We start from the raw sequence: 27,158 nt of genomic DNA, 5'->3' as shown, positions 1-27,158 counted from the left end.
TGTAATCCCCTGGCCAGCTTGCCATAAATAACAGGTCTCATCAGCCCTCCCTCTCCACCTCCCACGAGGATTCTGACTCCACACACCTGAGGTGACGCCCAGGACTGCATCAGTTAGCAAACAAGTGATTCTGATTTGCAGTAATTCTTCAGAATAATCTAAACATAGTAGGAGCTCAATAAACAACGCCAAGAGTAACAGTTCCATGTACTGGATTGGCACATTACTGGGCTCATTTCCTAATTCATCAGGGTTAGGGCTTGTACTATCCGAGTCCCGAGTATGACAGAACAATGCACTCATGTGTAGCTAGGAAGTCCACAAAAACAAGCAGCCTTTATTGCAGTATTACAAAACACTTTCCATTTTGGCAATATTTTACAACGCACTCAGCTTTTCAAGGAGTGGGAAGGAAAAGATTTAAAACTAAGAGGAAATTCCAACGGACATTTCTAAAAGAAAAACCGCCCCAACCCTCCCGCCCAAATAAAAATCCAAGTGTCACTTAATTTTACTACCCAAGAAGAGGCCACGAGGAAAGCAGCAGGCAAAACTCTGGCAGTTTCACTATGGATGTCAGAGACAAAGGGACATTCAAAACAGTCATCAGTACGGTCGATTGCGCTGATCATTTCTGTAGTCGTTTCTAGGAATGAAAAATAAAGAGCCCAGCTAAATTCTACTTTTCTATCAAAGAAGCATTAGACCTTTCTTCAGGGTGCCTAATGATTGGCATCCACGAGACAATGAATTACTTTAAGGTTAAGCCCATGCCTTTAAATTACTATCATTAACTCAACGTTTTCCCACCTAGAATAGGAACGACAACCCACGGAGGTGTTACAGAAAGTCAAAGATGGTGGCCATTCGAGCAGTGTGAATAGTAGGATGAGCAAGAATACACTCGCGTGTGTAAACTCTGAATCTACCACTACCTATGTAACCTGGGGAAGATTATTTAGCACGTATGAGTCTGTAAACTGGGAAGTCCCATCTACCTCATAGAGTTAATAGAATACTAAACGGATATACACATTATTTGCCACACAGTAAGTGTTCAATAGATGGTAGGCTATTTAATAGTTAATAATAGCTAACAATCACATAGTGCTAATTACAGGCCAGCAAAACTGATAGCAATTTAACTTCCAAAGGTTTTACTATTATTAGTGGCCTCATTTTTCAAGTGAGAATACTGATGCTCTGAGGGATTAAGTTACTTGCCTAAAGTCACTCAGTTAATATGTTATGGAACCAGAAATGAACAGTCTAGCTCTCGATACCATGCTCTCAAGCATATGCGATACAAATTCTCACTGTCCTACAATGTATGCAATGTTTACTTCCATAACTGAAGTGCTTTTACATTTTTCTCTTTTACAGAAAAGTTGGTTCTTCAACTTTGTCTGCCTCTATATCGTGTGCACAACACACCAGTATCATCAGTGATTTTTATCAGGAAAGGTACTACTACACTCTCCAAAACACCTCTGGGCTAGCACACATCATTTAATGGAGAACCCCTATGGAAGATGTCTCCTTCCCTCATTTTGAATACTGATCCCTGATTTAAACAGTTTTTATTTTTTTTTATTTTAACAATTTATTGGGGGCTCATACAATTCTTATCACAGTTCATACATATACATACATCAATTGTATACAGCACATCTGTACAGTCTTTGCCCTAATCATTTTTTTCTCTTTTCTTCTTTTACATTCCATTAGGGACTCAAACAACTCTTATCACAATCCATACATATACATACATCAATTGTATAAAGCACATCCATACATTCCCTGCCCCAATCATTCTCAAGGCATTTGCGCTCCACTTAAGCCCCTTGCACCAGGTCCTCTTATTTCCCCCCCCTCCCTCCTCATTCCCCCCTCCCTCAGATTTAAACAGTTTTATAAAGTTATTTCATCTCAAATACTTCTAGCTTTGAGGGAAAATCATACATACAGACACCTAAATATAAATATTTATGAATAAGAATTTTCACACAAAAATTTGCTACCTTCTCCATCCTAACTAAGGCAGTTGGATTCAAGTTCCAAAGAGTCAGACAGAAATAACCATGACAAATAAGGCACAGACCCTAAAATCTAAGAGCAGTAATATAAAAAAATTACCAAGTTAGACTCACCTTCCTCCCATTTTGCCTCCGTAGCCTCCTCGGTCTCCTCCATAGCCCCCACCTCGATCTCCTCCATAGCCACCACCTCGGTCTCCTCCATAGCCTCCACCTCGGTCTCCTCCATAGCCTCCACTTCGGTCTCCTCCATAGCCCCCCCCACTGCGGTCTCCACCATAGCCGCCTCGGTCTCCACCATAGCCACCTCCTCTGTCTCCTCCATAGCCTCCTCGGTCTCCACCATAGCCTCCTCGGTCTCCTCCATAGCCGCCACCTCTGTCTCCGCCATAGCCACCTCCACCTCGATGGTCTCCACCATAACCACCTCCTCTGTCCCCGCCATAGCCTCCACCTCTGTCCCCACCATAACCACCGCCTCTGTCCCCACCATAGCCACCCCCACTTCTGTCCCCGCCATAGCCACCCCCACTTCTATCTCCTCCATAGCCACCACCACCACTTCTGTCTCCACCATATCCGGCCCCACTTCTGTCTCCGCCGTAGCCGCCTCGGTCTCCACCTCTGCCCCCACGACCTCTGTAGCCCCGCTCTCCACCATAGCCTCTCCCCCGGAAATCTGCAAAGGAGAAATGCAAATGGATGAGCGCCACAGAACATTGTAAAACCCCCTGAGTGGCGGCAGCAGACCAGCACCAGGTGGGTGCTGTTCAGAGAGCTAACCCACCTCCTCCAGAGGGGCGAGAGTCCTCTGGCCTGGGCTCATTGCACTGATTGCAGGAATTCCTTCGAGCAAAGTTCATATTTCCACATGCCCTAAGAAGAAAAAGAATGCTCGTAGAGTTTACAAAGATACAGAACCCAGTCTTTCACCCCTCCAAGCCCAATCACCACCCAGCTCCTACCAAAGTCAGTGGTATGCTTACGGATTAGGGCAAACCCAGTCCCCACTTTTAGGGTCTCCTCCTCTTCCTTGAAAGCCTCCACGACCTCTATATCCTCCACGGCCTTGGGGGAAGGGAAGGGAAAGTGGAAAAGGTGGGAATATCAGCAGCAGATATGAAAGCAGAGGAAAAGCTCAAATGGAAAAAGTACCAAATAATAATTAGGAAGCTCTGAAAAACACTTTATGATGAAAGTTTATAATTCTTTGATGGGAGGCTTTACTTAGTAAATGGAGGAAAAAGCCCCCGTTATAGTACAAATTATGCACTTTAAAAAACAAAAGTCCATTCTATCTACTCAGTGTGTGAATAAATGATAGAAGATATATCCCAAATTGTAGGAACTAGGACCAAAAGAAATAAGCTAGCAGTAACCCTGATTAGGGCATTTACAAGCTGGTCAGGCTAAGGCAGGAAAGTAGGTATCATTCAAACAACAGACTCCTGATTTCCAGGTGAACAACAAATTGTTCATATGTAGCTTTCCAAATAAACTTCTGGGACCATCTCCCAATACTTCCTCATATACCTGACTATTCAGTACCCCAAAACATCTGTTCATGGAAGACTTAAAAAGACCTAGAGAGAACAGGGGATAGGATAGAATTGCACACAAGCAAGTGCAGGACATGCACTCAAACTGAAGCAGCCCTGTGAAGGACGCAGGCCTGTGACACACGTCTTACCTCGCCGTCCACCTCCACTTCCCCCACCTCTTAGGAACTCAGGTCTCCTGGTGGCAAAAGACACTTTAATGATATTGCCATGGAATTCTTTTCCTAAGAAAACAGAAACGGTTTTGAAGAAATGTTGTTGAAATTCCTACTCCACACCCCTTCATCCCAATAAGACATCTTGGAAATTTTAAGTTTCAAAGAATTAAGGCATACTGACATTTCCTCAAAGAAATGCCAAATATGCTAGTGCTCAAGGAGTCAAAGTAGCAGTATAAAAAATGGCATCTATCAAAAAAAGCAGGTAATTCCCTGGAAAAGCCACTTCTTCCTAGACTTACATATTTCCTTCAAAAGGAAAGCTAAGGATATTGCGTGTACTGTTAACACTTATTTTTCAAAGGTAGCATGCGTACAACTTCCAGTATCTGTTAATTCCACTTTTCTACAACTTCATTTATTTAATTATTTGTCATAAGGGAGAGCAAGAATAGTTGAGGACTTATCAAGGAAGACTGACCCACATCCATCAAAATTTGCTTCCATCCACAGTCCTTTTTGAAGCCCTTTTGTGTATTAATGTTGTATGTGGCCTGCCCTACCACTGTCCTTACTTCTGAGGGGAACTGAAATCCTTGACGGTCAAAGGCGGAAAGGACCCGTAAGTAAAGTTAAGAAGGCAGAGAGAGGAAGGAAAACTAAGTGAGCAGAAAAAAGTCAAGGTGGAAATGGGGATTACAACCAATATGGCGGAATAGCTGTTTAAAACAGTTGAACGGGAGACAAATTTGCTCCACAAAATTCCACCTAAACCACAACAAAGCTTTTTTTCCCCCCAAAGGTAGAAAGAAAACTCGTTCATTTTATCTTTCATACCATTTCAATTGTTTATCAAGCAAATATCTGAAATATGTATATAATTAAATACATGCACACACATATACCCTATTAACAAAAGGAATTCTTTTCACTTTATTAAACAAGAGAACCGATATACTAGTATAAGGAAAAGGTGCCCAAGTATTTGTAAAATAATTATAAATCCAGGAGCATTAGCTCCTAACCAAAACCCTAAATGCCCTTGGCTGGCAACGTCTCATGATGCAGATGGGATGGCAAGCACTTTGACATAGGAAACAACTCAGAGATAACAACAAAAACAAACTTGTGCTGCAAGCCTCCAGCATGTCTGGGTCTGGAGTGACCCTGTGCATTCCTACAGTGCTTGCAAGAACAGTGTTGAAACGGTTTGAGGCCTTGCTCTGCACCCTCTCCAGAGCAAGGTTATAGAAATTTCAGACAAACGGAAAAAAAAAACAAAAAAACTTGCTCCCACTGAGTCAATATCAATGGGCATAGTGACCCTTTAAGACAGGGTAGAATTGCCCCTGTAAGCTTCCAAGCTCTTCTTGCTCCCGGGCTCATGGGTAAGTACCCTAAAAACTGTAAGAACTGGAAATAACTATGAAGTTTAAGAGGCTCATTTATTTATAACCTGTGGGCAAATGCCACAAATTTTTTAACTTCTTACTGTGCTTTGGATGAGAATTTGAGCAAATCGGTTTTCCATTCAATGATTTATACTCATCTTATTTCATGACAGTAGTTACAATCCCCATAATGTAACAGCACACTTCCCACTTCTTCCCTGTGTTCCCCATTTCCACTCATCTTTCTTTCCTGCCTTCCGAGTTTGTACCTCAGATGGCTTAGTGTTCTAAACAATCCGCACACCTCCCTAGGCTAACTGTTAACTTTATAACCTTGTTTACTGTTTGCCTAAAAGTTGACCCCATAGCAGGGTTCAATTCCAGGCTTGAAAGATATCTAATGGCCAGTCCTGGAGACACAATACTGTAACATTCTGTGAGCAAAAGGAGTATTTATGATTCACAAAAACTATGACAGAAAAGTACACATCAGTCTTCAAGAACAAAGTGAGGGGGTTTAATCTTAGTACGAACAAGTAAAGAAAACCGGGAGGACAGACAAGGCATCACTACACATCTCTGAAGAAGTAAACAACCGTACTTGTTTTGGGAAGACACATGCACAACCATCTTCTACATGGAAGAATCCACAAACCCTGTCAACCCAGCAGTTATTTACTTTAGAGCCACTGGAGCTACCCAGCCGGAGTTCCGAGTCTGACTGCTATTGACTCTGCAATCTTGGAAGGTTTTCTAAGCCTGTTTCATCATCCGTAAAATGAGGATCAATAGGGCACACAACTCGGGGTTACGGTCAAGACTGAGTTAGCATATGTAACACTTAGAAACCTGCTGTAATATAGTGTTAGTTATTATGAAATTAGGGTATAAAATATTTTTAGGATGTAACAAAAATGACATGTAATAGCACTGGAATTCCCTGCATTAAAATGTTTAGTAAAAAAAAGCACAAAACCAGCGCAAAGAAGCCCCGAAGGAGTACCAAAAATAGACTTTGGCACCATAACACTCCTAAAGGCCAACAAACACACCTTGAACTATTTACAGGCTTTTCTTTTTTGTGTCATTGGTTTTTTTGTTGTTGTTTTCTTTTGTTGCTTTGTTTTGCTGTCTTCTTTTGTGCACATTATTATCTCTGCAGGTCTATCTAAATAAGATAGGCCGGATAAATAATCTAGAGGAGAAAACAATGGGACTGAAAGTTCAGGGGGGGAAATGGGAGAGGGGGAGGTGGGGAAAGGAAGTGGTGTAAACAACCCCAGGGAGAGGGAACAACAAATGATCCAAAAGAAGTGGCCAGGAGGGTGTAAGAGGCCTGGTGGGGATTGATCAAGGGCAATGTACTGAAACCCAAATGAAGGAAGAGCATGATAGTGGGACAAGAGGAAAGCAAAAGGAAATAGAAGAAAGAACTGGGAGGCAAAGGGCATTTATATATAGGTTTAAATATAGGTATGTATATATGTAAATATATTTATATATGAGGATGGGGAAATAGATCTATGTGCATATATTTATAGGTTTAGTAAAGTAACAGATGGATATTGGGTCTCCACTCAAGTACTCCCTCAATGCAAGAACACTTTGTTGTATTAAACTGGCATTCCATGATGCTCACCTTCCTGACACAATTGCTGAAGACAAAGCGGGTGCATAAGCAAATGTGGAAGAAACTTGATGGTGCCCGGCTATTAAACGGTATAGCGTTGGGGTCTTAAAGACTTGAAGGTAAATAAGCGGCCATTTAGCTCAGAAGCAATAAAACCCACATGGAAGAAGCACACCAGCCTGTGTGATCACGAGGTGTCGAAGGGATCAGGTACCAGGCATCAAAGAACAAAAATCCTATCATTGTGAATGAGGGGGAGTGCAGAATGAGGACCCAAAGCCCATCTGTAGGCAACTGGACATCTCCTTACAGAAGGGTCGCAGTCAAGAGGAAACGAGACAGTCAGGGTATAGGGTAGCAACAATGAAACACACAACTTTCCTCTAGTTCCTAAATGCTTCCTCCCTACCCCACCCCCACTATCATGATCTCAATTCTACCTTACAAATCTGGCTAGACAAGAGCATGTACACTGGTACAGATAGGAAATGGAAACAAAGGGAATCCAGGACAGATGAACCCCTAAGGCCCAGTGGTGAGAGTGGCAATACTGGGAGGGTGGGGTAGAATGGGAGAACCAATTACAAGGATCTACATATAACCCCAGCCCTGGTAGACGGACAACACCAAACTGGGTGAAGGGAGATGTCGGACAGTGTAAGACATGGCAAAATAATAATTTATATATTATCAAGGGTTCATGGGCTGGGGGGGTGCAGGGAAGAAGGGGAAAATGAGGAGCTGATACCAAGGGCTCAAGTAGAAAGAAAATGTTTTGAGAACTACGATGGCAACAAATGTGCAAATGTGCTTGACACATGGATGATGTATGGATTGTGATGAGTTGTACGAGCCCCCAATAAAATGAATAAAAGAAAAAAGCACAAAACAGAACTGTGTTTGTAAAGTATAAACCATATTAAAATACATTTTAAAGGCTGAAGGAAAAGTTAATGAACTATTAACAGTGGCTATCTCTGAGTAGAGGACTAGGGATACTTTACCCCTTTCTTCAACTTAAGTCTCCTTATTTCTTCTAAGAATGCATTAACTTATTTGAAAAAAATTCATCTAGATCTTAAAAGACTAGAATTACTGGAGGGGCCTGCTCCACTTGCCAGAGAGGGACCCAGGACCCTTTCCTCCCCCATTTTGGCTTAGGAAAGAGGAGCACAGACCAGCCTTCCCTACCCCCACCTTCCCTAAACTGTAACTGCTCAGGGCCTTCCATTGCCCAGGTGTGTGCTGCCACCTGCAGGTTTGAGTCCTCCATTGCCGAGGGGAGTTGGGAACAGAACCAGGAAACATCTGTCTTCGTTTGCTCTTACTGCCTTTTAAAATTTCTATCCTTTGTGTTCTCCCCCAAGCCCGATTCGCCACTTTAGATTTCTATTTGTGTTGAACTTGCTGCTTTTTTTCATATTGAAAAGATGACATTACCCCAAGAGCCAAAAATAAAACAGGCATTGAAAAATGGGGGGAAAAAAAAAGACTAGAATTAAACATGCCAACCCTCTACACCTATGCTAAGAACCTCATGCAACAGATATGATATTGGGGAGTATTCTAGGGTAGAGTTAAAATAATTTCTAATGGTACAGAAAAACTTAGGCCTAAAAAGACAAACCAAATAGAAAAAATAAAGAAGAGAAAAACTTGGGCCTGTACACATAGCAGAAGTACTGCAAAGCAACTTGGAGAACCAACCCCCTAGAGTCCAGAACACACTCTGACCGCAGCCCTCGAGAACGTATTAACTGACTCGTATCTTGCAGACTAGATGGTAAGGCGTACCGTCAAACCAGTCAATGGCTGCCTTCGCTGAAGGAGGGTCATCAAATGACACTGTGGCCTCCCCTTTTGGCTTCCCTGTGTCCTTGTCTGTGTAAAGATTTATCATAGGTTTTCCAGTCTTCTTGTTTGTCTGAGGAAAAAAACAAGTTGGTGTCAGACAGCACTGTACAGGTGTATGATTATATACCATTTAGGTAACTTGTAATTAAAAATATTATGCCCCTAATATAAAAATAATCTATAGGGGTTGACGAGGAAAATTCCCCAAGCTATCTGAAAACCCCAGCTATAAAAATAATACAGTGACTATCTTAACTGTGTATCATTCAAACACATACACAAAATGATTTTTTTAAATAACCATCTATCCTGTAAACGACATCGAAGGTCCGGAAGGATTTTGACTAATAAGCAAACCAACAAGTAACCACTAGAGACACTGGAATTTGGCTGGGATGGGAGTAGAGGGAGAATTTTTACTAAAAGACCTATGTGAACTTTTATATTATTTCTTATGTAATTGATATTTTCAGACATTATAACTCAAGAAAGAAAAATAATAAATAGCACAGACACCAAAACAAGGAAAATTGCAATCTGATCTGACAACTCCTACAATCTACTAATCCTGCTCTGATGCTTTCTAATGAAGAGCTGAAAACGTATACCTATCAGAGACTGTGTACAACAGTTTTATTGTGCGGTGCCATCAAACTGGTTCCAATAGAGAGCAACTGAGTACAACAGAACAAAGCACTGCCCAGTCCTGTGCCAACCTCACAATCACCATTATGTCTGAGCCTATTGTTGCAGCCACTCTGTCAACCCATGTCCTTGTCCTTGACAGTCTTTCTCTTTTTCACTGACTTTCTACTTCACCCAACCTTGCTGTCCTTTTCCAGGGACTGGTCTCTCCTGATTAACATGTCCAATTCCAGGTCTGTTAGGACAGTCTCGATCTCCTTGCTTCGCAGAGGGATTCAGACTATACTTCTACCGAGACACATCTGTTTGTTCTCCTAGCACTTCCCGGTAATTTGAACATTCTTCACCTACACTCCACAATTCAAATGAATGGACTGATTCTTCTGTGGTCTTCGTCTTCCTTATTCCCTTCATGCACACGAAGCTATTGAAGATATCATGGTTTAGCGATGGAAAGTGGCTGCTGCAGATGCAGTTAGCACCTTTATTACATGATCTCCCTTATGATCCATTTAAATTTGTTCTGGTTTTTAGTATTTTCAAACTTTCCTTTTGATTTCGGTTTTTATCAGTTTTACTTTGTTATTATTAAAATGTTTTTCTGTATATGAAACTCATGCTACATAATCTGGATTCATGGCTCCTTGGGGATATGGCAGGGAAAGTTGAGGGCTAATAATGAGCATAAGGATAGAGACACTCTTTTAAATTGACCGTGGTGATGCTTGTACAGCTCTTGATGTGATTGAATTAATTGTAGGTTTCCAAAATACACAAAGAGACGGCAAACTCCCCAAATCAGTTTATGAAGTCAAAATTGATGTGCATATGTGAATTATATATCAATAAAACTGTGGGGGTGAAGGGACACATTTGATGGTGAACAAAAAAATATTGCTACCCCAAACAGAAAAATACCACGGTTTAAGTCAGGTGTACCGTAGTCTTCAAAGTGATATCATTACTACTCAATACTTTAACGAGATCTTGTACAACATACTGGCCCAATACAGCACCTTGTTTGACTTCTTGACGGCTGTTCCCATAAGAACTGATAGTTGATCCAGTAAAATGAAAGCCTTTACAACGTCAATCTTTTCTCCATTTAGTACAGTATTATCTATTGGTCCAGTTGTGAAGAATCGTTTTCTTTACATTGACTTACAATTCCTATTAAAGGCTGTAGTCCTTGATCGTCATCAGCAAGTGCTTCAATACTGTTATCACTTGCAGCAAGCCAAGGGTGGGTCAACTGCACAATACAGGTTGTGGATACGCCTTCCTCCCATCTTGATGCCGTGCTCCTCATATACCCCGGTTTCTTAAGAGTATTTGCTCTGCATAGACTGAATGACTATGGTGAATGGGCAGTCATTTCCTGGTTTTTAAACTATGCACTATTCCCTGCACTATGCACTGCTTCTTGTTCCAGGTACACATTCTGCATGTGCACAATTAAGTATTCTACACTGCGATTATCTTAATGTTCTCCATAGTTCTGATCTACAATCAAATGCTTTTGCACAGTGAATAAAACACAAGTAAACATTGTCTATCGTTCTGCTTTCACCCAGATCCATTTGACACCAACAATATTCCCTTGTCCCATCCACAGCCTCTTCTGAATCTGGCCGAAATGACTGGCAGACCTCAAGGAGTCAGGGTACTGCTGCAACCATTGTTGAATGGTCATAAGCAAAACTTTACTTGCTTGTGATGGTATTTTTGATAACTTGTCATATTATCTTTGGAAGAGACAAATGGGGATCTTTCCAGTCAGTTGACCAGGTAGGTGTGCTCTGAACTTCTTGGCATTGAAGAGCGCTTCATTAGATGCTGTCACACTTTGAGTGTGTTTTTTTTGTTTTGGACAAGTGTCATCAGTGCAGCTTGGGCACCTTCCTTCAATACCGTCAGTGCTTCATGGTATGCTACTTGACATGGTTGAAGGTCAGTTACTTTGCTACAACGGCCTTAATCTATTTCTTCCATTGTCTTTTTTTTTGTGGGTTTTTTTCTTTCTTTTTTTCCTTCCATTATCTTTTAAAACTTCCTGCATCATTCAATATTTAACCCATAGAATCCTTTAGTATTACAACCAAGGCCTGAATTTTGTCTGCTCTTTCACTCTGAGATATGCTGAGTGGCTGAGCATATTATTTCTCTTTTCTTTCTAACACTAGGTCTTTGTAATTTCAATATAAAACTTGTTTTCTCAAGCTGCGCACTGAAATTTTCTACTCAGCTCTTTTATTTCATCATTTCTTCCATTTGCATAAGTAACCACCCCAAAAAATTAGGAAATAAAACATGTATTATGCTAATGTATAGCATAGTGTAATTTTTAAATATCCCCCCCACCCCACTAAAAAAGGTTTGTAGTAACAATCTGAGTTTATACATATGGTTTGGCACAAAATATGCTTATAACTTCATTTGCTTTTGCACAATTCTAGCAGATGGGAAAAGACTATATTTAGGATCTCGGATAGAAAGCTAAAGAGTAAGGCTATAGGCAAGTAAACAAAAGCAAGGGGGAAATTTGTTAGCAAATTAACACGGTCTATTGACATGGGTAAGCATGTACATTAAACAATTTTAAGAGACAAGTCTTCCATATTATATACAGTATAGGTTTATTATGTAATCTATGTATTTTAACAAGAATATGACAATAATTATGAGCTTTTCAACAAAAGCCACTCTTACCTTGATAATTCCTATTTGCTTAAAGAACTCCCCCACTTGATCAGTAGATACACCCTCCCCAAGTCCTTGCACAAAGATTGTGTTGTTATCTGAATTATCAGATTCTGAATCTAAAAGGAAAACAAGTTAGGGTTAATTTTACATATTCCTTGGCTTTACTACATCCTGTTCGGTACTCAAGAACAATGATTTAGACACTCAACTGTTCCCATAACCATAAGGAATATAAAGACTAATATCAGAGCCTTAACAAGACATGCAAAGTAGTCAACAGTTATTTGGTAGTAAATCAGTTCTTAACAGCTAAACTTTGGGTAAAGTGGATCCAGTCCACCACTGTGTGAAATACACAAACCAATGAAAGAGAGCTTGTACATCTCACTCTTCAGATCAGACACAAGACCTAAGGCTCATGAAGAGATGAAGAGTTAGTATAACATTAGTATTATTTTCTCTGTGGCTCATCAGGACTTTCAAGGCTCTCTAGGGAAAATTCCCAAGTCTGATCATTTGGACTTTCAAGCAAAATTGCTGGTTTCTCGTTCATTGAAATAAGCTTTGTATATACCAGAGGGTAGGAGCACCTTGTACACACACCTTACCTTACACGCACACTTTTGGATTAGTACAACAAAGTAATAAAGATGTATAAAAATTCAGTCCATCAAGGGATAATTCAGAAATTGCCATCCATATAGAATACTTTGGCATCTTAATAAAAACAAAAGTTCTGATTTCAATATATATTAAAATTTTGGGGCTCATAGATTTTTAACTTCTAAATCATATTAACTTTCAAAAGGCTCCTTGAGTAAATGTAAGGCCCTGGTTTCACTTAAAAGTAAAAAGCTACATGAAATCAGTGACCTGTGCTGAGAAGAAGCACATTCTCTGAGGTATGAACTCTGGCTTCTCTGACCCACTAAGAGACTACCCACCAGCGGAACACTTGCTTGACACAACTTTTCTACTTCTAATTTCCTAACAATAAAAATTCTCTCATTAAATCTGATGTGTTGCAATTAAATGATTAATGCTAATTAGCAGCCAAAAAAATCAAGCATTTCTTCAAAAAGGAAAAGGTGGAATGGGAAAACACAAAGAGCAGTTATCCCCAGCAAACCATCCCATGGATCCCCCTGAATTTTGATTGTTGTCTGTAAAATGACGTTCCCTAGGTTCTGGGGCCACTGTCAAATTAATTCCTCCTGTACTGATTCCACCAAACACACACTTTTCCCTTCCAAAAAATGCAACCATAACTAACATCCTCTCAAGTGCAAAATCATAAAACTTCTATAAGCCTTACCAGCATCTGGTCTGGGACCATAATCCCTGTGACCTAGGGGGAAAAGAAAGGGGAAAATAAGCTATTTAAGGGCGCTCATTTGAAAGCATTAAAAAAATAGTAATAACCAAAGCATGAAAAGTTAATACTTCCAAAATCCTTGAAGGTCAATCATCACAGATTTACAAAAAGTATATACTCTTTAATAAAAGCTTAAGAAATAAGATGAATTTCAACATTTCTTTAAACTTGTCCCAGACAGCACCCGCCACTCTGGCATTATGCTAGTAACACTTTAAGTTCTGGTTGTGAAGGCTGTTTGGAAAACCCTACTAATTACGAACACCATGTCAACCACCTTTACACAAAAACATTTTGTCAAAATCCAGTGAAGGTCTCATTGGTCACCACAGACTCTCATGCAAATTCACGGTTTCAGAAACCCATTGGACTGTTTTAAGAGACTGACTTTGCCTTTTTAATGTTTGCTTTGATAAATATGTATATATATTTAATTTTTAAAAGCACACAACACACACCAGCCTCAACAGAGTAAGAAAGGGCTTAGACTGCGTCTGCGGGATATTGGTGGCTCTTAGATTTAGATAGCATTTCCACTGAAACATTTTGGGATACTCAGCACTTACCACCAAAATTTTTGAAGCCACCGCGGTCACCACCACTGCAGAGGAAAAATTGAAGAAATGATTTCTTCCTTAAGTCTCTAATGTGCTGAGCCCTGGGCTCAATCTACACTTAACTGTCACAAGTAGAGAGCCTAGGGAAACAGTAGCACCTCTAACTTTCCAGTTAAGTTCCATTGCATAGACTTCAAAATGTTGTTTCCATTTAGGAGTATTACCCAGGATCTATACCTGCATGGGTACCTTTTTTAAGCTCACTACATCACATAGCTAATATACTCCTATTTTAAAATATTCCCAACCCCAAGTCAAAGGGCTACTACGCAAACCCTAATATTAAACTGGATTTAAGTTAAACCAGAGCAAATATTGTTTCCAACAAGATATTTGTTAAGTATTTTTTAAAGGTAAGAGATAAGAATAATATAAAGATTCTGATAACAGAATGGGAGAGGTAAAAATTTGAGTATTACGTTCTACTGTGGTATCAAAGAGTGGGTTTTATGAGATGAAGGGGAAAAGTGAGGTACATATACATACAAAAGCCTGAATGAAAACATTCCTAAATTTTCAAATCTTTCAGCAATCTGAGAAAATGAGGACTGAAAGAGGGTACAATTATAAATTCCCCCCTACATGTTGTGAGATGCTGTCAGGTCACTCCCGAATCTCAGTGACCCATGTACAACAAACTAAGCCCCGCCGGGTCCCGCGTCGTCTTCACATCGGGGCTCTGCTGGAGCCACTGCTGCAGCCATGGTGGCAATGCATGCTGTTGAGGGCCCTCCTCTGGTTGCCGGCCCGCCCTCCTGTACCACACACGATGCTCTTCTCCAGGACCAGTCCGCCGGATAGCGTGGCTAAAGTATGCACGATGAAGTCTCAGCACCCTCGATTCAAGCGAGCTTTCTAGTCGGATTTCTTCCAACAGAGATGTTCTTTCTTCTGGTAGTCAACGCATTAGTCAATATTCTTTGCAAACACCTTAATTCAAATGCATCAATGCTTCTTTGGTCTTCCTTATTCTCACCCTACTCCATATCCACTATAAAATACATCTCACATCAGAACAACTGAAGTGTAAAGAGATGAATAGAAAATGCAACATACTATAATATTACCATTCCCCACAAGACAATGACTTGATTTGCCAAATCATTCACTGCCAGATAGTCAATAGTGCTCATACACATAACTTTAAGCAAAAAGCTAAGGTTTCTCTTTAAGTAGTCATCAATTAAAAACGTGTTTCTTCTGATTGACGTAGGTATTTCTCCAAGATTCCAACCAAGATGTGACAAGGGAACAAAGATCTAATCTGCTACTACTAATGTTCTACAACCAAAGAAACAAAAATCTCTACTTTTATTATCACACTATATTCTAGGCAGCTCTTCTGAACTAATCTGAGAGGAGAAAAAAAATCATTCTTCTGTAAAAAAGCATTTTCTCTTTATAAAGTTATTCTACTACTGTGATGCCAAAGTTTTTTCCCCTTGCAATCACCTTAAGCATACATTCTAACTGGCTTTCTAAGTTGTAAAAGGCAAGAGAATAAGGCTCTTCCATGGTTGCCTAGACAATGTAAAACACATCTATATATTATAGCTTTGTTTACATACAGCTTTCTTATTAAGTCTCTAAGCTCCCTTTTGTAAGACTACCCCAAAACTCAAACTCAACGCTGACTCAACCCTACAGAACAGGGAAGACCTACCTGTCCCTGTGAGTTTCTGAGGCTGCAACTCTTTACAGGAGTATTTAATCCTGTCTTTTCTCCTGAGCGGCTGGTAGTTTCAAACGGCTGACCTTGTGGATCGCAGCCTACTGTGAACCACTACACCACCAGGGCCTCCTGCTGGAGCACTCCTGAATGAGTAGTCAAATCCTCCCTGAACTACATGACATGTTTAACTCCTTAAGAAATACAGGCTTCTTGAGTTCAAACTGCTGAAAATCTCATTAATAGACACTAAAACACCTCACACTTCTTCAAACATGATCATTAGAGCTCAAAAAACAAGGAGAAAAAGGAAAGAACTAGTAAAAATCTTAAGCCATATTCTTATGTCAGGAAGTTATGGTCCTCAGAAGAGACTTTTTAAATAGGAAACTGAGGTCACTATTTTCAAAAGTGTAAGAATAGATGGCTTTGTTGCCATTTTAATGGAATATCAAGTTGTTTACCTGGCCAAAGGAAGGGAAAATTTTTAAAATATAATTTATGTTAAGCTAGTTCCTAAAATTTCCTTTGGCCACAGAGCAGCCAGAGCAGACAGGAAGTGCGAGTAAATGCACCATACATTGTTGTACATGGAACTAATGGTGCTAACAAGAAATTCTTGATACTGTAGGATTCAGTTTGACTGGTTATGCTGGTTTGTGATGACAACTACTCCCGTACCGTATACAGGTAATAAATTTCCTCTTATTTTGTTCAACAATAAATGTGTACCATATTTTTCTTCATGGAAAAATAAGACATCCCCTGGAAATAAGACCTAGCGCGTTTTAGGGAGCAAAAATTAATATAAAAGTCTTATTTTGGGGGAAACAGGGTAATTCACCCTGGGCTTCAGTTTCCTTCTTAAACATCTACATCTTTGGCAATCTATTCAAAAGGAACAACAGTGTGGACATCACCCAGGGAACTTCCCAGAAAGATCCAAACCCTTGGATCAAAAGCTGTATTTTAACACTCCCCAAGTAATTAATACACACTACAATTTTGTGAATCAGTAGTGTAGATAATCTGTAATTCTATGTGAAGCTTTATTTAAAGTTCAAATATTCCACATCATTTTTTATTAAAAACCCAACAGTTCTTCAAAGGCTATAGTTATAGAATCTTTCTTCCAACCCCTGCAAAGTTAGTTCTTTTTCCAAATACTGAGTACATTAGCAGATTCAGACACAAAGGTAATAAAAAATAAAACATCTCTGAGTCACGATGTGGCTACTAACAAATTTTTCATTCCCATAAAAAGCAAATGTGTAAACAGAAAAGAGTCCTGATATAAAGACATTTTATGATGAACAGTAAAAATTTTAAGAGACAAAATACAGGCATACTCAACTTTATGGCTAAGTGCTCCTGCATAAAAAATCAGTTATGTGTCTGATTCAAGCAGGAAGATAAGTTCTCCAAGATCAAAACCACTGACTGAGATCAGTCTACCCTATGGTAGACTCATGAATTCTTTGTTATAGAATTACATATTGAAAAGCAACAGATTCTGTGTTTCAGAATTTCTAGTACAAACATTAATTTTTTAACATCTAAATTTTAAAATATCTGCAAGAATTAGAACTGCCCTCAAGAAATAAGAGGATAATCCTAGAATCTTTATTCCTAGAAAACTTATCTAGACAAAAAAAAACTAATCTAAAAATTATGAGATTAATTTTTTTATATGTGCCAGGGTTGAATTTTCATACTAGTAAATCTAGATATAATTGGAATGTGAGGAAAAGACCAACATTAATCCAAAGGTAAATGACGCACTGGATTCAAATGCCATCTCCAACGGTAGGTGTACTTATGTTTTCTTTGCCCTCATAGCATGTATATGTGGCACAATGCTGTTCTAGTCAACATTTACCAACGTTTTAGGCAGCCAAGATTCTATCGTTCTAGAACTGCCCACTAGCCATATATCCCTAATGAACATTTGATATGCGGCTCGTCAAAATTAAGATGTACTGTAAATTTGAAACAGAAACCAAATTCTAGGTATTAGTTTAAAAGGAAACAAAATAACAGTGTTTTAAAAATTTTTTAATTAAAAAAAAAGAATGTTTAATATCTCATTTTTTATATTGACTATAAATCTAAATATCCTAGCTGGATAAAGTTCAATAGGAGATTACAATTAGCTTTACCTGTTTAAAATTTATTTCAATTGTGGCTATTAGAAAATGTTATAATACATGTGATTTACATTATATAAATTAAAAAGTATTGTTATCGGAGTTCTAGTTCATATGTGTACCAGTTTATTCAAAACAAAACATGCCCCTGTGGTCACTAGAGAGCTACAGACATGTTCACTAATATACTCGAGTCTCACCGTATTATACTTTTTGTGTCAAGGAAACGATATTGAGATCAGACCTATTATCAATTTTTTTCTTGTCCGCTATTATCAAATTTTTAACAAAACTCAAATGGACATCTTCCCAATTCATAGAATTTTTGCAACAAGTTTATGGAACTGCTGACCCACACACAGTTTTTAGACAGATCAAACATTTTAAGGGAGGTTGGGAAAATTTCCAAGATGAGCCGAGAGGAAACACCATCAACCTCTAGAATTTAGGACACATGACTAACGTCCAGAAGCCAAGTGGAAGAAGACCACAGAATCACCACTGTTCCAACAGCTACTGACTGAAGTTGGGATCTCACAAGGCTCGGCATTTTTAATTTTACACAAACCTAGTCTCAATGAGCTTTTGGCTCAGCAGGTGCCAAAATTGTTGCACAAAGACCAGCTAACTCCAGATCATTTTTTCAATTACTGTATATACTCGAGTATTAGCTGACCTGAACATTAGCCAGGCATTAAAAAATGTGCTGGAAAAACTTGACTTATACACGAGTGTATACGAATCTTAGGTTTAACAATGCAATCCAAAGCGCATGGTTCAATCAAAACAGTGGCTTCTGAAGGGCTCGTCTAATACGGTTAAAATCAAGACAGAGGTCAGCCCAGAAGGGCCTTGTCAGCTCCCCAACTCTTAAGAGTAGATAAAATTTATTTTTAAAGTTTTCTCTACCCTTTTCCACCCTCTCCAAGAACTGGGATCCCACCATTAACAGAAGGCAAAGACATAGTTTAATAGATAATCTATTTGGATACAACTTTCTTGTTTAAAAAATGAAATTCATAACAAACTATAAAACATATACCATTCCAAAGTTATAAATAATTATGTAAAACTCACTAACGGGAAAACTTATGGACGAGTTACCTAGTTAGGGGCTTCAGGTGAAGTGACAGGAAGGACATAGAGTTAAGCGCCATGGTATTTTACATTGCTCATTTCATTCATATCCATGTGATAGGAAACTGTGCTTTGATAACAAAAAGGCTCTTATTTTTTTACCTTATTAACTTTAGTTATGAATCAAAAGACTTCTGTCCATGTGTTACAAAATATATTATATTAAGTAGGTTTAGACTTTAGTCTATACACACAGTATCACTATGCCCTAAACACTTTACGCTCAACAAAAATGCAAGTTGGCGAAATCAAATTACTGGCTCGCTTAAGAAACAACAGTGCTGTATCTAGTTGGCTTTATTTCTCAGATCACCCAAGTGACACACATTCAGTGTCTAGGAGCAAAAGATGAACTGGTTGGCACAGATATCAGTTAACGAGACACTCACAATTTCTATTCCCAAGATACATAAGTATCCTTAGGCCTGCGTATTTTACACACAAATTTACAACCTGCAAACCTCATCTTAGGACACTGAATGCCAATTACTTTTTCATTTTTCTCTTTACAGCCAAAGTGCTAGGTTTACAGATATATTTGATAAATAATTTTAAAATCCATTTCAAAATACATACTCTAAATACTTATCATAACAATGGAAAGGGGAAAAAAGCTGAATCGAAGGCCTTTTTTCCTTCCAACAGTTTAGACAAAATACACAACAGTAGGTGATATTATACTATATTAACTTAAGAAGGGGGACAAAATCGTTTTCTTACATTTAATCTTTAAAATCCCAATCCTACCTTTATACTCTGCTATTGCCTACCACACTTTGCTTTCCCAAGGGGATTCAAAATTCGGGACAGCCTCTCTTTCAGTTGGGAATTCACTTACCTGTTATTTTTTACATACAAAAAGCTTGGATTTCCCAAAATCATCATTTAAAGGAGTTTAGATTCTAACTTTGGCCAAAAAGACACAGTCAAGTGGTTTAACCCCAATTATAGTATGAGACTTTGTTCTACTGGTGTTTAAGACACACCACACCGATTAACTACTGACATAGCCTGTTCTAAGGTAATTTATGTGCCATCTTAAGACTGACAATATATTTTGAATCTTTATTCTCTTGTCTATAATATAATCAATCTCCTTTTTAAAAGTCTCTTTAACTAAATCAGATGCTGGGATCAAACCAACTAAGTTAACAAAGTAAAAACAGGAGAGAAGAAATGTAGGTATTTACACGTAAATGCTTACCTTGATCCTGTCATAGGACCTCTTCCATCCTTGTCATATCCCCCACGCCCTCTACCTCCTCCCTGTGACCCGCCATATCCTCTATTATCTTCTCCATACCTACTCATATCACGACGGTCATCTACAAAAATGAAAACACATGCATTAGTAAACAACCATTGCCATGTCTGACAAAAGCTTCACGGAACAAGCTTAAATGGCTCTTTAAGTCACACAATGCATTCTTTAAGAAATGCCACATGTGCACAAAACTCAAATGCAAGTTTCATAAAACTACCTGTGTCATATTCCACTCTGCTAAAGCCAGGTAGCAAAATAATTTGGAACAATCTGAATTAAAGTATTCTTTTAGTAAATTTTAAGCATTAAGGTCTTAGTTTCTTTTATCTCCAAGCATTTAAATGTAAGCCAAAATTGGTAAGGGTAACTGAATTTTCAAAATTCAAGGAGATAGCTGTTGAATGTATCATCAATTATTCATTAAGTATCTACTGAGCATTTACTATGTACTAAGTCATATGCTAGGCGCAGAAGGTACAAAAAGAACAAAACAAAATTCTTGCCTTTTAAGTACAGATAATTGTACAATGAAAAAACAAAAGGGAAGAATGACTTTCCCTTGTTAGGTGAGGTTAAATAAGGCTAATATAATAAAGATCATTATCACCCCAAACCTAAGACACCACTGTCAATCGAAGGGTCTGGTAGCCGCTGCACTGTCCAATGCATGAACTCATGGAGACATTTAGTTCACACAGTCAGCCATCAAAATGTTACAGATCACTTAGGAGCCTCTATAAAAGCCAGAAATAAAAATCTATCAAAAGCTAATTTTAATGGCCATAAAAGAGGGAAAAAGGTTCAATGCCACCTGAAATTTTTATAAATTTTTAAAATAAAATTCTTGTGTGAACATTTTAATAGAAAATATAACAGTTCTATGAAGGGGGGGATGTAAAAAAAGTATATTTTACCTTGTGTGTGGTGGCTGTAATTTTCCCTTTGTGAATGATAGGACTGCTGATTTTGATTATAGGAATCATGATCATAATTTGACTGTTCGTCATATGAGCCTTGATGTTGATCATAACCTGACTGTTGATCATATGAATCTTGTTGACCATAGTCTGATTGGTCATATGAAGGCGCTCTTCCACCTTGGCTAAACAGAAATCAAGAACTTGAGAGATTTTGTAGGAGGAATTTGTTTAGCAAAGCTAGTCCATTGAAAGTGATTTAAGAGGTCTGACCACATAAACTTCAGTCATATTAATAATTACTATCTCCTCATGAAAATGATATAGCTCTTTTAACAAAGTCTCCTTTTTGCCAATAATGTCTATCAAATGACAATTTCACTATTTTTGAAGAGGTGCCACATTATGTGAAAAATTATGCACTTTTAAGTAGAGGAAGTTTAAAATGCTAGTACAATAATGAGTCTGATTCTGTAAGAAACAAGACATAATGAGTACTGAGTCTTAGCAGAAAGTGCTATCTAGTCTATTTGGATTCATAGTGACCCTACAGAGCAGACTAGAAATGATCCACGTGGTTTCCAAGGCTGTAGATCTTAACTGAAATGCAAAACTCATGAGCTCATGGTTTGGAACCACCAACCTGGGGTTAGCAGTCCACTGCTTTATCTAGTGTCACCAAGGCTGCTTGAGTCCTCCTAACACTCACATTGAAAAGCTCTACATAAAGCAGGTCAGATGTTCGTGAAAAAGAGAATTAAAAGATAACCTGATTTTTCCACAAATGTATTGAAGCTCCTTCATATATGCTACTTTTTAATGTCACCTCAAGATATTTTTGCCATTTTCCTTTTAAATATTTTCTTTAGACCCACAGAAGAAATCTATCTTACATCGTACAAAGTACATCTCTGATACATCTTCAAACAATACATTTTGGAAAATGGTTTACATTTATATTTAAATTTAATAAGAGGAAGGAATTTGCTTTGGGATCCCATTATGCTTTTAAGTCTTAAAAAAAGGAGCTGATAAGGTAATGAGATTGCTTTATTATTTCTTGAAGTTCAAAAAGCCTATGCATATTCTGAGCAACATGACTAAATTAATTACCTGCTCCCAAGGATGGACTGTTGAATGGCAATTTGACTGGATGAGTTCTTATATGCTTACTTAAAATATTTAAGAGGAACTAAAAAGGATTCCTAATCGGTAAAAAATAAAAGTTGCCATTTGCACACATAATTTAATCTTTTTTGTTGTTTTTAGTTGCTTAAATGATCTGTTTATTAAGTCTCATTTCTAAGAACTCAAAAATTAGAGGACTATGGAATTGACTTCCTCATTAAATTGACTTCCTCATTTAATTTTGTTTTTATCCACATTTTTATTCTGCATCAAAACAATCTAACAATGATCAGTAACGACAAATGTCCATCTGTCCTTGGGCACATAACAGTGGTATATTTGGCATATTTCACTTTAAAATGGCTGTCAAAGCCCAATCTCTGGGCATTTATATGTCATGTTTTCAGAAACCTACTGACCAAAACAATTCTCTTTAAAGCGAAAGTGACCCTTTTTTAGGAAAAGGCAGGAAGGACAAATGGAAATGGGGAACTCAAGGTAGACGTGGTTAGGAGCGCTGTTCCATTGAGGACACTACAATGTCACAAAATAAAAATGTGCAGGAAATGCTGAGTGGAAAACGAATTTGCTCTTTAAACTTTCACCTAAACCACAAAAATAAGCACAATAAAATAAAGTGAACCTTTCTTTACTTCATAAAATGAAGATAAATTACTAAAACTATCTCAAAGTGGTATCTGAGGATTAATTAGGTTAAGAAACACTAAAGTATTTCATAGAAGGTAAAAGGCAGTTTAAAAGTTCAGTTGATTAAAAAACAAGTTCAGTTGATCTTATCAAAATTAAGTACAGGGGGGCACAAGAGGGGGGAGCTGATACCAACGGCTCAATAGAAAGTAAATGTCTAGAAAAGAATGAGGGCAACGTATGCACAAACATGCTTGATTCAATTGATGGATGGATCGTGGTAACAGTTGTATGAGCCCCCCAAAAAATGATTTTTTAAAATAACTAAGTGTAGGCTTTTGAAATCTGGGGGTATTATAGAATTTATGAACCTTGTAAACATTCACCCAGCTGTATTACTGAAACACATTTTAAGGGATCTGACATATACGAAGGAAGATATTTTGATATTTTGGGGTTTTGTCCCTAAAAAAATACCCAAATAGTTCAAAAATAAAAGTTGAAATAAAAAAGTGTACACTATGAAATCCAGAATAGGTAGATCCATAGAGACAATAACTGGATCAATGGTTTCTCAGGGTTATGGCAAGGGAGGTTGGAAAGAAATGGGGCGCTAATAATGAGTACAAGATTGCGGAAAATGTTCGAAAGCTGATTAAGGTGATGACTGTACAACTATTCTTGATGAGACTGAACTACTGAATTGTATAATATATGAATCATATGCCAATAAACCTATTAAAAAGAAAAGGGTAAACACTGTTTCATCTTATAAATTTTAATTTAATCGGACAGAACATGTCCAGAAAAGAACATGTGCAAATCTAACATTTAACGTCATGTGTGTGCATTTACAGCTAAACAATTTTGTAAGACACAAATTATAAGAATCAAATTACAATATTGTGTCAATCTGCAGATTCCCCACATATAAAATTGTAAAATCTGTATACTATCAAAACTTATTCAAAAAACTAAAGGAAGTTTGCTGGTGAAAACTGTTTAATACCTAAAGTGTTATTTCCACTGTCCAACACAATGTCCACACTTTGGACTGTTTCCTTACCCTCCTGATGATTCCGAGTTTTGCTGTCCCTGGTTATTATAAGAGTGCTGGCCATAAGAGCTCTGCTTTTGATTCTCATAACCACCGTAGGACTGTGAGTAACCTGAAGATTGGATGGGTACATCATTTAGTGAGGGTTCTGATTTTTAAATCTCCAAAATAGCAAATTTAACAAACCAGTCCAACCTGATTGGCTTTGTCCATAACTGGAGTAGCCGCCATAGTTCTGTCCATATGAGGAATCAGTCGTTTGCCCATAGCCAGAATAACTCTGAAATTTAGGTAAATACTCAAATTTCATCACCTACTTAAGATAAAAATAACTACTAATGATGGTTAATTTCCATTTCCACCTACTTGTGATGTTTGTCCATAGCCTTGGTTGCCTTGATTTCCATAGGAAGAGTAACTGTAAAAGATACATGCCATACTTTAAAGAAGTATGTAATAATTTGAGAATATCAATTAAGAATTCTATCTTCATTTGCAACTTTCTACTCATATATAACCTTTTCTAAAATATTATCAATCTGTCTCAAAGAACAAATTGAAAGATGACTACTACAGAAATAAGTCACTTTCACACCCCTTGAATGCCAAATATCTAAAGTTTTCCATTAGCAACTCCCTAAAAATAAAACACTTGAACTAGAAAAATCCCAAGAGAATTGTGCTTACAACACGCCCGAGCTCATAAGACAATATCTAAAGCAGAAAAAGTGGCTTTTCAAGTTAAGACTTTAATCAATTTAGCATCCTATTTTGACAAATTACTTATATCATTTACCCTTAGTTACATCTGTCTTTAATTTCCTATAAAAAGCATTGTGATTTTAAAAGTCCAGTTTAATGCCTCAGCAATCATAGGTATATACCAACTTTTAACAGAATGGAATTATATTGTATTCCCAGTGTTGCAGCAGACCCTGGCACATAGTTCAATTACAAGTATTTACTAACTGAATTAATAAATGCACCTTCCTAAGATTTGATTTTTTTATATATACCAAGCATGTTTTAAATCAGAAACAAACTTTCTGGATATATACCATGATGGTCTAAAACCCAAATAAAAATAAGCCATTTATTTGCAAAAAGTAAAATAAAATTTATAATTTTAGTCATCGGACATTATAAGAATTAACTTTAAACAATTTCAATGAACACATCTGATAGAAGTCTACTATGGTTAGCACTAGTATATGAGAATAAAAACAGTGAAATCAATTTTGTTTTCATTAAACTTAAAAATCTTAAAACAGAGGTTATTTAAGGTGCTATATTCTGAATACTTCCCAGAGTTACAAAACATATCCATTAGATAAAGATTAAATTTCTGGTAAGCAAGAAGCACAATTTTTACTGTGAATATGGTGAAATTTTCCTAAAGACATTATTTCAATGTATAGTGCTTTAAAAAAACCTGCTCTAAAAAAAAACCCATTCTAAAGCACGTTAGCACCTTATTATATCCCACGAAAATATGAAACTTTTTAAAAGTATTTGTTAATAGCTGAACTACCTAAATTGCTCTTATAATTTTATTTCTTCTAAGGAGTCTCTTAAAGAAAACAAGCTTTATATTACTTACAAGATTTTTTAATGCCTAGGGAGCACCTGTATTTATTGATGCAGTTTTCAAAGAAAGAAAAAAAATTTCAGCACATTTATATGGACCAGCTGCTTTCTCCGTTAAGAAATACTCTCATAAGGCATCCAGACACTAAGTCTAAAGAGGAAAGAGGAACTAAATTCACTTTCTTTCAGCTCTACCTATTAATGGTATTAAAATGTTTGTACATTACCTTTGCTGCTCACCCCCAGACTGACCGTAACTTCCAGAATCTAAAACACATAAAAAGAAATTTTAATTTATTTAAAATTAGACTTCCCAAAGGCTATCTTTTACCTCTTCTACATGAAACGCAAGAACACATCACAAAATTTAGAGAAACGCCAAGAATTGAAAACTACAGAGAAATCTGGTTTATGCTACTTACAGTAGTTAAGCTTAAGAATACAAATGTGCCAAGAATCATAAGAACTTAATGAACTGTGAAAACAATTAGTGAAATCCCTCTTTTTAAGAAAATTACAAAGCTCAAGGTGTATAATCTTTATATGTAAAAATTAAGTTGACTATCCAAAGTGTAGCCCTAAAGTTAAAGTCTACCCCCCAAAAAAACCAAACTACCCAGAACAGGAGAATGAAAGTATAACAAGACAAATTCCAGAATTGCATTTCCTTGCATGCTTCCAGACCCAGCCCAACCAATTCCTCTACAATGGACTGCTTTGATTGACAGGATGCCAGAGATTTACAAAGAATTGGTGAAAGCAGCTGAGTTGTTTAGTTTTACCAAGTTTTCAGGGACATGCGTAGAAAGTCAGCAATGCCAACTTGTACAGTTCATTTGTGCAATGAAACCTATCAATGAAGATATAAAGTGATTGCTATATGCATAAAAATAAAAGAACTAATGTAAACAATGATTTGCAAAATTTCAAAATGCTAGTCCTATCAATTTTTAGTAATGTTCTATTTTTTCAGACTTATGTAAATGAATGTTTATTCATGAGGATGAGTACTTTCATACGACGTACTCCTGCAGTTATACACAATGAATGCCTTCTGAGCCTCAAGCTGACCATTAGACCCAGCCACCTCATCCAATCTGAAACAAAATGCTGTTGACAGTTCTGAAAGCCCACTAAGATCAATTAAATCAGTGACTTTTTTTATTCAGTTAAGGCAACAAGAACATTGCCAGGGGTATAATAAAAAAATTCTCCATTCAGACTGAGTATTTAAGACAAGTTCTTAATTTTTAGATAAAACTGAGACAAAGTACTATTCCTATGAGGAAGGCATAAAAGTGACCCAAAAAGAAGAGAGCTGTGTATATACTGCCATGTTCAGTAAAATCACAACAGAATTGTAACATAATTTGGAACAGATGCTGAGTTTAGACCATAGATTAGTTGCATCCATCAAATTTTTTTAAATTATATTCACCAACTTAGAAACATAAAGCACTTGGGAGGGACTGCCGAAGGATAAAACTTAAGATAGCAGAGGTGAACCTAAAAGTAGGGGCAGATACCAGCTTTCCCATCGGCAGCGATCTACACAATCTCTGCAAAATTCCCCCTTTTCAAAAAACAAACCAACCCTGAGGGTTTCCAAGATTCTAAATCTCTGCGGGGCAGCTGG

At 37.6% G+C, this 27,158-nt stretch overlaps 1 protein-coding gene and 1 non-coding gene across 3 annotated transcripts in view; one reads left to right on the top strand and one right to left on the bottom strand.

Moving 5' to 3' along the window:
- Positions 1-317: 317 nt before the first annotated feature.
- TAF15 (TATA-box binding protein associated factor 15) overlaps positions 318-27,158 on the bottom strand; it is a 31,983-nt gene continuing 5,142 nt past the window's right edge. The window contains exons 2-16 of one of the 2 annotated variants that reach the window (XM_075561419.1): positions 25,750-25,789; positions 24,302-24,353; positions 24,131-24,215; positions 23,945-24,047; positions 21,100-21,287; positions 20,126-20,246; positions 13,918-13,952; positions 13,292-13,324; positions 11,983-12,092; positions 8,569-8,698; positions 3,727-3,819; positions 3,023-3,104; positions 2,824-2,912; positions 2,151-2,715; positions 318-646 (exon numbers count right to left, since the gene is read on the bottom strand). In XM_075561419.1, coding sequence (XP_075417534.1) covers positions 607-646; positions 2,151-2,715; positions 2,824-2,912; positions 3,023-3,104; positions 3,727-3,819; positions 8,569-8,698; positions 11,983-12,092; positions 13,292-13,324; positions 13,918-13,952; positions 20,126-20,246; positions 21,100-21,287; positions 23,945-24,047; positions 24,131-24,215; positions 24,302-24,353; positions 25,750-25,789 — 1,766 coding nt within the window. In that variant the 3' untranslated portion in view covers positions 318-606. The remainder of the gene's footprint in view (positions 647-2,150; positions 2,716-2,823; positions 2,913-3,022; positions 3,105-3,726; positions 3,820-8,568; positions 8,699-11,982; positions 12,093-13,291; positions 13,325-13,917; positions 13,953-20,125; positions 20,247-21,099; positions 21,288-23,944; positions 24,048-24,130; positions 24,216-24,301; positions 24,354-25,749; positions 25,790-27,158) is intronic. The other variant, XM_075561420.1, reaches the window with a different exon arrangement.
- LOC142460564 (small nucleolar RNA SNORA9) lies at positions 4,885-5,019 on the top strand. The gene has a single exon (XR_012786744.1). It is a non-coding gene; the product is annotated as a small nucleolar RNA SNORA9 (small nucleolar RNA).

This window comes from Tenrec ecaudatus, chromosome 10 (assembly GCF_050624435.1).
Source record: "Tenrec ecaudatus isolate mTenEca1 chromosome 10, mTenEca1.hap1, whole genome shotgun sequence".
Taxonomy (NCBI): Eukaryota; Metazoa; Chordata; class Mammalia; order Afrosoricida; family Tenrecidae; genus Tenrec; species Tenrec ecaudatus.
Note: the sequence above shows the minus strand (reverse complement) of the source record. Positions and strands in the feature narration are given on the sequence as shown.